The following is a 12,272-nucleotide window of genomic DNA, read 5'->3' on the forward strand; positions in this document are numbered from 1 at the left end:
TCCGTTGCGTAGTTTTAAAGATTTAAGCATACATAGGGACATAGGGACAGAGAAAGCGACTTTGTCATAATACTATGTAGTGATGATAGTGATAAGATTTAAAGTATTTTAACAATGTAAGTTTTTGTTGGTGATTCAGCAGTCAAAACAAATATTATAATATTGCACATTTTATGAATTGTTTCGTTTATGGTTGTCTACAAAAATGTACAATAAATCTAGCTTGACTTTTGACTCTAGGAAAACAGGTGGATTTTGAAATGGCCTTCATTTATTCAATTTGTAAAGTTGTATATTGCATCTTTTCCTTGTAAAACAAACAAGTATTTTTTTTTATTTTTATACTTGGCATTTCTAACAATAACGTAAATTATATGTGCTATTTCAAAATGTCTTTATTTTATTGCTATTTTTTAAATGTATGTCGTTAAAGTTTATTTATGTGAAACAATAATATTTTTAAATGTGAACAGAATAATATAGAACACGAATACAGTAAAAAATGATCATTCATTAGGTCTCCAAATATAGGTCTAGTAATAGCGAAATCTTGCCAAGTTAGAAAACGTAAAAAAGAGCTTTTAATTAATGGATTACATGGTCAAGGGATATAGGTAACTATAAATAGCTAAGATTAAGTCAATAATAACAGATGTTAGACGATAATTTCCGAGTATATGAGAAGGATTACCATACCTATACATATAATTATAATATATAATAAAATCGTAGGAAAGTCAAAACCGTAGTTACATTGAATATGTTTTTAAAGAATTCTTGGGGGTGATCTTCAATAGATACCGAAGCCAAAAATGAAGTATTTAGAATTTTTGTCTGTATGTTCCTATGTCCGGGCTAATCTCAAAAAGTATCTATGCAGTACTTTTTACTTCAAATTTGGTACAGATATAGCTTGAGACCTAAGGAAAGACATAGGATCGGCTTATCCCGGAAATCAAACGGGAACGGGAACTATGCGGATTTTTCTTCGACTACGCCATCGAAGACGCTGGCAGAAAGCTAGTTACAATTATAATGTTGCGAAGCTAAAAATACTTACAACCACAGCCTTTTTCTTCGTCGTCAAGTTATTGCCAAGCTTCAAGTCGGCTGCCATAACCATGGCTTCCTGCACCGTGATGAGCGGCTGCAGCAGATCCTCCTGCATTATGTAACGGGAGAGCTTCCTGAAGCGCGGCAAGTCGCGGGGCTCCCCGTTGGTGTTGACCAGCCCTGATGCGCCAACCACTCTGAAATACAATACTCGATAAGCCTTTGGGAAATTTAAGTAGCATATATAAATATCATTCAAATACTTTCTAAATGAGAATTTATTAAAGAACAGAAAAAAAGTATCACTAGGCGCAATGCCAATCTAGTCGGTTTTAATGCTTCAAAAACCCAGGCGTGCTTATTTTCTTCCAAACGGAGCACCTTCACAAATACTCCGACTTTCCGCGGTGTATCTCTACCAATAACCGACTGCCTGGAGTTGCTTGGTGTTACATTAACGTCCTCACTCAACTTCGGGCAGTTTATCGAATCCAAGGCCCATCTAGCTGCTAAAAAGCTCGGAATCCTTAACAAGGTTAGACAATAGTTCACACCAAGGCAGCTTCTTAATCTCTACCAAGCTCAAGTCCGATCCTGTGTTGAATATTGTAGTCACTTGTGGGCAGGCGCAGCTAGATGCCACCTTGGAGCTTTGGATTCGATCGAAAGACGTGCCAAACGTATAATAAACAACCCCTCATTAGTCGAGTCTCGTCTCTTGAGCCTTGAGCATCGTCGTGAGGTGGCATGTCTTTCGGTGTTTTATAGGTTACATTTCGGTGAGTGTGCGTACGGGTTGCACAACCTTATCCCTTCATCTCCATTCCTCAACCGCAATTCGAGACGTGGCGAGGGATTCCATCCTTATGTTGTAGATATCCCTCCTATTAGAACACGTCGCTTCGAGTCATCTTTCTTAATGAAAACGGCTAAGGAATGGAACTCTCTCCCTAGCTCCATATTTCCCGCACAATACAATCTGGACCTTTTCAAATCGAGGGTGAACAGGCTTCTTCTAGGCAGACATGCATCCAAGTAGACCACATCGCCGCTTCCCATCAGGTGGGATCGTGGTCAAACGTCTGGCGTCTGCCTATTCATTATAAAAAAAAAAAAAAATCCTCTTTCTTTTAAAATTTCTCAGCCTTTGAGATAACACTATAACCGTGTGATATTTCAATTTTTTATCGATCTTTATGAATAAACTAGACGTATATTCAACTTTGCTCTGATTACCTACCGAACATGTGGAATGTGGAATGTGAAATAGTTGGCCTTCTTATGGTATAGGATATTTTAAATCGATGAAATAGTTTTTCAGATAAACCCTAAAAAGCATACAAAAATATTTCCTCTTTATAAAATTTGGAGGTTTGCTAGGTGATTGGTGTAATATTTTACAAGATAAAGTAGACTACAGGCCCATGTTGAATAATTTATGGGTCATTTGTACCACGAGGTGAACTGTCTAGAACTATATAAGAGCATAAAATAATAAGATTCAGCATACAAAAATGGTGGTCCACAAAGTCGGAATTTATTTTTATTTTCCGACAATTGCCGGGGTAAATTTGGTCATTTGATTTCATACGGCATCTGTGTCATACTATTTCAATACTGCATTTAATCCATTATTCCGCAACGCCATACAAAAATCATGGAGACAAGTGGTATAAATCTCTGCCTGTACTTTAGAATTCTCATCTGCACTCAGGTGGACAGCTTACAAGTGGCAGCATAGTGCTGTATCTTATTATTTTATGCTCTGTTGAAAAATTTAATGGGTCATAGACTATAGAGTCTATAGTTTTTCTTAGGATTTCAAGGCAAGAAACAATCGATATTAGTTGCAGTAATTTATGTTATGGTTGGAAAATGTAAGAAGAACTTAGTTATTTGTATAACAACTTCGTTAGCATAATGAGTACATATTTTTTTATAATTCTTGAGTATTTTTGTAGTTTCTATTGAATGTTTTTTTAAAGATCGATGTTTGCGTGAATAGTAGGTATAGTTCAAATAGTTAGGTGCTATGACGACTCGGGGTTAAGTAAGTTAACCTCATATTGATATACCTACAAGAATATTAAACGTTGTATAAAATTATAGAACTGTATGATTTAGTATTAATAATTATTCATAACGTATTTCAATGGAATATACTGTTTTTTTAATAATTTTTATTTAATGAATAAATTCGATTGCTCTGGCAGGTCACGAGTGGCTGAATTGGTCAGGCATCCGTTCCGGAATAGCGCGAAAGGTTGCGGGTTCGAGTTCCGCCTCGTGATCGAATTTTTTCTACTCTTTATAAATTTATATTTTCCTACCCCCATTTCAGTTTTTGTTGTCTTGACAAAAATATGCTCCTCAATGTGCAATCTGTCTAAAGGGGTATTTTAATTCATCCAAATCTTATAGTATTCCTCAAACACAAAAAGAAAACTTAAACATAACATGGGCATTATTTTATTATAGACTAGCTTTCCGCCCACGGCTTCGCCCGCGTTTTCAAAGAAAAACCTGCGTATCTCCCGTTCCCGTGGGATTTTCCAGGATAAAACCTAGCCTATGTGTTAATCCTACTACTCCAAATTGTTTAAAATTTAGAAAGGAAATAAACTATTATTATTTTTTTATTTTATTTTTTTTAATCCAAGTTACCTTCTATATGTGTGCTAAATTTCATTGAAATCGGTCCAGTAGTTTATGCGTGAAAACCATACATACATATTACATACATACATAATTACAAACCTTTCCTCTTTATAATATTAGTATAGATATAATATGAGTAAAGAAGAATTAATGAACACTTAAAAGATAATCAAAATAAATGATTACTATAAAAAAGTAACATGTATTCAAAGGAATGATATTATACGATTTTTTTCTCTGCGGCTTTTTAAAGATAGAAGATTAATAGGTATCTCATTACTATTTTTAGCTGTTCAGGGTTATACATTGATTTGATTTATAAATAGTTTCTTACTTATTGATGGTTAGTTAATTAAAGATACATAAATTATAGGTATAGCTGCGTCTAACTAGTGTCGAATTTTCTTTCTTTAAACTAAAGGAAACCTTAAGAAAAGATCAACAAGGTACTATTTTGCAAAGGTTTGTAAGATTAATTATTTTAATTGTAATATTTGTAATAGTCTTACATAATGTATCGAGAGTTTGACGAGAAATTAAATCGATGTGCTTAGGGCATGCGCCGGGAATCACCCTGACCTAGGTACATCGGCTACATCAGAGAAAACATTTTAGGTGGCGAATTCGCATACAAATATAATAATAAATACGAGTTCAATTTAACCAAAAACATACATTATATTATATTTGAAAAACTAACTTATTTATTTAAATGTAGATATCTACGCGAAAAAATCTTATATCTAAAGTTCTATTGAGTTGTATCTATTATTTATGATACAATGTAACATTACTTATAATTATATAGGTAACTAGCGGTGCGCCCCGGCTTCGCCCGTGGTACATATTTCGCAATAAAAGGTAGCCTATGTTCTTTCTCAGGGTCTAAAGATTATCTGTGCCAAATTTCATCAAAATCGGTCCAGTAGTTTATGCGTGAAAACCATACATATATACAAACCTTTCCTCTTTATAATATTAGTATAGATTATAAAATGTACCTATGTATCTTATCTCATTATCATATGTAAGAAATATGTTTTATTAAATTATAAACGTAGATAATTATAGATTACAAATAAGTAGTTATAACCATGGCATCGTATCATAGTGATTAATATTACCCGATATCTATTACCTACTCATTTGTATTAATATCGGGAATTAATCAATCAAGAAATATATGTAGTACCTACTAATTTAATTTGTTTTATCCATACTAATATTATAAATGCGAAAGTAACTCTGTCTGTCTGTCTGGTACTCAATCACGCCTGAACTACTGAGCCAATTTGCATGAAATGTGGTATAGATATATTTTGATACCCGAGAAAGGACATAGGATAGATTTTATCCCGGAAATCCTACGGGAACGGGTTTTTCTCTGAAAACGTGGGCGAAGCCGCGGGCGGAAAGCTAGTTGCTCATAAAAACAGATATGCATACAAAATGTGTGTACTGTGTAAAAATACTAATTTAGCCGAGAAACAATGTTTTACCAATATCCCCTTATAACCTAACTAAATTACCTATTCCCGATATAGGTACTATTTGTATACGTAGTATATTATTATTAGTCTGTGGTACTATTATCAAACTTACCGAATATACACACACAAAACAAAACAAAAAATCAGGTCAAGCGATTTTGGTGAAAATTGATTGCAAAAGCACGAACGAATTTTATACATAGTGTGAAAGGTGAATTTGCTTGTCCCCTTGTGAGGTAAGGGGCAGATGCATAATGCATCTGTTTCACTGATCGATTTTCTTTCTGGACAAGTATACCATATAATATGATGTACGCCTACTGTGTAATGCCCAACCGATTTTTGAAGTGAAACTTCTTTAACGGGGTTGTAAAAAAATTTAGTGTAACATTTTTTCGTTACGCGTGACATTTTTCCGTTACGCGCCATATTGTTTTTATCCCTACCACGCGTGATTGACGTATTTCTGTAAAGTTGCACATAGTAAATTATTTTTTGAAAAATAAGGTAATAAAGAAGTTTCACTTCTTACGTGTGTACACTAGTACACGCACATATTTTTTTTATATAAGTCTCAATAGTCAATATAAATTGAACCCAGGACACCTCGGTTCTACACTCACGCCGCACGCGTCAACCACTGTATCAAGGAGTGTATACCTAGTATAGCGGTAATAATATGTTTTAAATAAATGCTTAAACACAATACAAATTGCGAATAGCACATAATATAATTATAGCAATCATCTCACTCGGCTGCATATTCATTATTCATGTTTTATAACGAGCTCATAATTTTATATTTTAACCGACTTAAAAAAGAGAGTTTGTCATTTAAACTTTATAGGATAAATTGATTTTGTTACTTTTAAATTTCAAGGGTGGTGGTGGGATCTCACGATTACAATTTGAGAAATAGTTTTAGAGTGGTCCTGTATATATAATTTACTTCATATGTATTTAAATTGAGTATATTTCATTTAGTTAGCAGTCGCCGGAGCCGAAATCGGCAAGGCGTGATTAAATTAAATTAAAAAAAAAATGTATGCGTGTACTAGAGTACACACGTAAGAAGTGAAACTTCTTTATGACCTTAAAAATGTCACGAGTATGGCGTAACGCAAAAATGTCACGCGTACGGCGTAACGCAAAAATGTTACACTAAATTTTTGTCCAACCCCGATAAAGAAGTTTCACTTCAAATATTTTATTTGTAAACAATGTATTCACATATCATTACTTACCTACAACAATAATATGTAAATATGTTCCTGCATGCAAAAATCAAAACGTTTTGTTTTCAATTATTAACAGTAGATTAAACTTTACATCATGGAAATAAACTGAGTTTTATTTTATTTTTTATTTATTTAACTCTTTAATAGTTGTACAGATAGGAAAACCTTAGAACTACTTAAACATAGAACAGAGTACAACTATTTTGGCGGCCTTATCACTTAATAATGATCTCTTCCAGGCAACCACGGTAAAAGGTAAACAAGCAAAATGAATGAACTGAGTTTTTTTAATATATTAAAGAAAACCTATCCTTTAACCTCTCGTTAAATGTAGGAAGGTCAAAGATTGCAATCTTGCGAAAAAATATTTACAATTATTTTAATTTTATCTTTGCAGCTGCGACATTCTAATGCACTGAAGGATAAAATATGTAGTTTTTCTTAAAATAAAGTACCAAAGTGATACGTGACTCTGTATATTATGATAAAAATGTCAGAGAGCTAAAACGGTCGTTAAACACAATTATTGTCATGGCACATGTCAATATGTAATTCGTTCTAGGTTACCTGAGTTTTTATCCAGAATTTCTCGCTATTTCCTTTCTATATATTCATAGAATATAAAAAATGCGAAAGTTTTTATGTTTGTCCTTCTTTCACTTTACAACGAAACAATTTTATGGTATCATTATTGTGTCTGAAGCTAGAGAGCGTCCGTGTCATAAAGGCCAATATATCCCGTGCGAATTTCCAGTAGTAACAAATTAAAGCTTCCTCGTGTCTTTCTTTACCAATAACTATAACAAATTAAAGCTACCTCGTGTCTTTCTTTACCAATAACTATAACAAATTAATGCTTCCTCGTGTCTTTCTTACCAATAACTATAATAAATTATTGCTTCCTCGTGTCTTTCTTACCAATAACTATAATAAATTATTGCTTCCTCGTGTCTTTCTTAACAATAACTATAAGAAAATGTTAACAAATAATATCTTACCGATATCCTGCCAATACATTTAACAGCGTGCTCTTGCCAGCTCCCGAAGGTCCGAGGATCGCAGTCAATTGTCCTGATCGGAATTCACCACTGACACTTCGCAAGATGAGCTTTGATACTGGAACAAACAAGAACAAAATATTAATTACTACAGATTATGTTTATGATTTAGCCTATACTTGGTAAAAATGTGATGATGTCTTGTGGTTTAGTTAAATAAAACTAATAAACACGATTTAATAAGATAAACTCTAAAAATTATTGTATTGTCACCAATCCTTGATAAGTGTACAAATTTTGAATTAAAAATGTGTCAAATCGAGCACAATGGAGTCGGTTACATAAAAAATGTGTGCGTGTAATAATGTACACAAGTAAGAAGTAAAACTTCTTTATGACCTTATTTTTCAAAAAATAATTTACTTACTATAATATGCAACTTTACAGAAATACCGAATCACGCGTGGTGGGGATAAGAAAAAGATGGCGCGTAACGGAAAAATGTCACGCGTAACGAAAAAATGTTACATTAAATTTTTTTCCAACTCCGATAAAGAAGTTTCACTTCAAAAATATATCGATAGGTGAACCGATTATAATAAAATTCGCACACCATGTTCGTTCGATCTCTCAAGTACACTATTCTATCTCTCAAGTTCGATCCAACTTGAGAGATAGAATAGTTTAAACATGTACGTACCACGGGCGAAGCCGGGGCGGACCGCAAGTAATTTTATAAGTAACTAGCGGTCCGCCCCGGCTTCGCCCGTGGTACATATTTACGTTTTCTCTACATAAAAACCATCCTCGTACTTCAAGGAATATAATAAAAAAAGAATTATCGAAATCGGTTCAGCCGTTCTCGAGTTATGCGCTTACCAACACATTTTGCGATTCATTTTTATATATAAGAAGAAGATAAGTACATATGACAGACAATTATCAATTGATTATACTAATACGACGCACAATACTGTACCTTGGCCGAACGCGTTTTGTCACGAAGTCGTAAGTTAGTAATTCTTAACACGGTTTCCAAATGAACAAAGCAATTTCTCATCTATGTATTGCTACTCTAAATTCTAAGGAATTGTACAAAACTGTATATTACGCACAGACATGTATCAAGAGTCATTCTATGTCTGTGATATTACGTAACCACTAAACGTTTATGGAAAGAGGCCAAACAACATGCAGTAACCTATTTAGTTGATAGTAGGGCATGCACCCGGGTTTACCCGGTTCCGAAAAACCCGGGTAAACCCGGGTTTTTTGATGATCTTGAGAACCGGGTCTGAATAGTATGAAACCCGGTTCTCCCGGTTCCGACCAAAATATTAAAATATAAAGTTTTATTTGTATTTTGCTGCATTATTTTAACAAATTTATTGTATCTGGCAACGTCAGACTCACGTACATCGCGAATTTTCGTGCCACGCCTCAAGCGTGGCTCTGATTGGTCGTCTAACCTTAGATGCTATAAGTTTCCTACGGTTGTATTACCAAAAGAAAAAAAATTAGGCTTCGAAAATGACAAAAATTAGGCTACTGATATTGTATTATTATTAGATTTGTCGGGAATTTGAAAAGCTGTTGATTTTACTGTTTCATATAATGATCCAGTCATGTTTTTGTTTTTGGTATCAAGCTGAAATTTAAATCGAATTCAAGTCTTCGGTCCCTTGATGCTGTGAAAAAGTCAAACTCACAAGCCAACGCATCAAAAGATACAGCCGTTAATGCTGAAAATTTTCGCAAATTTCGACATTCGTATGGGACTCAAAACCTACAGGGTACTTCTCATGAACACAGAGCCTTTAAATTTGGTAACAGTAACGTCTTATAACACAGACAAAGAAAAAATTGCTAGAAAAATTTTAAAGTTACAACATTATAAAAGATAGGTTTGTTCGGAGCCCTCGGAGCGCGAGTCCGACTCGCACTTGGACTTTTGCTTTACAGTTTGCAGTTAATGAATAAGGTTTAAGTTTATATGTGATAGGTATTATGATTTAGGATAACAAGGTACTTTGATAAATAAAGAGAAGTATTGAAATTTTGTTTCTTTATTAATTTAATAAAATAAGACACAAGCCAAGTAAAATAAAAGGCCCATCAGGTACTTTAACAATTACTTTTGTTTAATTTCGTATTTTTTCCCGAGTATTATAAAAGAACCGGGTAACCCGGTTCTACCCGGTTCTGAGGTCGATTTGGAACCGGGTTTCAGAAACTTGGAACCGGACTCGGTTCTGCATGCCCTAGTTGATAGTTTGGTTGACCGTCAACGTTGAATGAATTTAAAACATAGGGAAAACTTTGAAAATGTAAAAATGCGTAATTTGTGTTAACATGACGTAGGTACTGTCTGTTTGGTACTTTACTTCATACATGTATTATACCTATAATACAAATAGTTTGTCACAGTGCCTTCTTGTAATATAAATATCTGCTTTCATAAACCTTTTTATGGTCAAATGCATCGATACAATATAATAAAATATAAAAGATAAGATGAATTATTGAACTAGAGATGTAATATTTTTGACGTCGCCCTTCAGTTTTTTCTGCATTTCTTCATACTAATCTCAATCTCTAGGTATAACATTTTTAACGTCACGTTTCAATTATTTCTACTTTGATTCGTACTAATTTCAACCTCTTATAAGACAATAAGAACGACGAATTATCAATATTTATGTGATTAACTATAAAAATTTCATTCATGTAATCTCACCAAATTAATAAACAGTAACTGAACAGTAACATGATTTTGCAACTCAAGATATAAAAGGCATTACATGAAAAACATTGTCAATTTTGTTCGTGGAATTTTATAACTGATTTTAAGTTACACACGGATAATTATTATGAACCATATGGGTGCATCCATTGCAATTCACAATATGGTCGTCATCACCATAATTATGAATAAAAAAACTTATAAACAAGAAACTCATAATTAAACAACAACGTAATAAGTCAAAGTAATTTTGTAATGTCATTAAAAACATTAATAAAAGTGAACTTGCGAACCTAGATACTGCGATTAAAATTATATTATTAAGTATGTAATACACAATTACAATTATATGATGTGTACAATATGATTTTCAATAAATCACTACATAGTATAAAACAAAGTCGCTTTCTCTGTCCCTATGTCCCTTTGTATGCTTAAATCTTTAAAACTACGCAACCCTTTAGTTTCTGTGATCTGTGTACGCATCTGTGATTTTGATGCGGTTTTTTATAGATAAGTGATTCAAGAGGAAGGTTTTAGTATATAATTTATTAGGTTTTAGACAAAGCGGGCGAAGCCGCGGGCGGTAAGCTAGTAATAACTAATACCTGTACAGTCACTAATAGAATTTAAACACTTCTACTCATTTTGGTTAATTTAATTAATCTAATTAAATAAAAAATTTATTCTTTTTTTGTCAGCATCTACTTACATGTAAATAATAATTCTTACGTTACATCAAATATTCAAAACTTCACAAGAAAAAATATATTTGTTGCATTACGATTTGTAATCTTAAAAGAAATCTAAAAATGTACACAAAATTATTATTTTTTTATATGACAACTACTATTTGCTAAATCACAAAAACAACTTAACCATTATGAATTATTTGTAAACATGCTATAAATTATAATTAGATAATTTATTGCTGTGTTTTTTGAAAAACATATAGTTAGAGATACACATTTATTTTTGTATATATATTATTTAATTTAATCTTCTTTATAATGCAATAACATTGACTTATTCATATTTTATTAACTTTACAAATAATTTTTTTTTGTATAACTATGTTTTTTAGTTAATATGTTTAATAATATTACAAAGAGGAAAGATTTTGTTGCTAGTTGTATGCTTAGTTCCTTAAAAATACGCAACGGATTTTGATGCGGCTTTTAATAGATAGACTGATAGAGTGATTCACGAAGAAGGTTTTAGTATATAGATTAATTAGGTTATAGGCAAAGCGGGCGAAGCCACGGGCGGAAAGCAAGTAATTTATATAAATAGTAGAGAATAGAACCCTGTTAATTGAAAACACGTGTAAGATTTATAAAAATAAAAACGTATTTAAAATTAGAATAATTCAACATAGCAAGGACTTATAATAAAAACATATAATTAAAACTATGATGACCTGTTCCATAATATTAAAGGAAAATAATTCAAAATTTTATGAAAATATAAATATTATATATTAAACTAGCAGTCCGCCCCGGCTTCACCCGTGGTACATATTTACGTTTTCTCTACATAAGAACCATCCTCGTACTCCAAGGAATATAATAAAAAAAGAATTATCGAAATCGGTTCAGCCGTTCTCGAGTTATGCGCTTACCAACACATTTTGCGATTCATTTTTATATATAAGATTCGCCCGAGACAATTTAACATTATACAATAAAAATTATTATTAAAGATTGCAGCCAGTTGAAATGCATATATTTTTATAAATGCAAAAGTCTATCCGTCTGGATTTTGGCTCAAAAGTCAAACATCGACTACTTTTTGAAATCACACCCTTATGAATTTATTCAACAGATACATAAAATAAAAATAATTTGGAAAATCCAAAAGTGCACGCCTCATAACTTTTTTTTAATAATTATTTATTAATTATTATTTTTGTTTATTTAATAACAATTAAACCACATCGAATCAGACCCTGAAAAATGAAAGGGTTCTATTCCTGAGCATACTCAAGCGTAAGAGAAAAAAAAGACTCGATTAGTAAAGTATTTCGGTCGCTATCGTGTTAACAAGAAAAAGGATCCGCACATACAGACACACGGACGTCCAAGACAGAACT

At 32.6% G+C, this 12,272-nt stretch overlaps 1 protein-coding gene across 1 annotated transcript in view; it reads right to left on the reverse strand.

Annotated features, from left to right (window-relative positions):
- The window catches only part of LOC149908759 (ATP-binding cassette sub-family G member 1-like), a 46,424-nt gene that overhangs the window by 7,467 nt on the left and 26,685 nt on the right, over window positions 1–12,272 (reverse strand). Inside the window, exons 3-4 of the mRNA XM_090120337.1 lie at window positions 7,438–7,555; window positions 1,061–1,250 (exon numbers count right to left, since the gene is read on the reverse strand). Of these exons, the coding sequence (XP_089976463.1) occupies window positions 1,061–1,250; window positions 7,438–7,555 (308 nt within the window). The remainder of the gene's footprint in view (window positions 1–1,060; window positions 1,251–7,437; window positions 7,556–12,272) is intronic.

Source organism: Colias eurytheme, chromosome 4, assembly GCF_061535395.1.
Source record: "Colias eurytheme isolate Ceu_HAF_F1 chromosome 4, ilColEury1 Martin Lab GWU primary, whole genome shotgun sequence".
NCBI classification, from domain to species: Eukaryota; Metazoa; Arthropoda; class Insecta; order Lepidoptera; family Pieridae; genus Colias; species Colias eurytheme.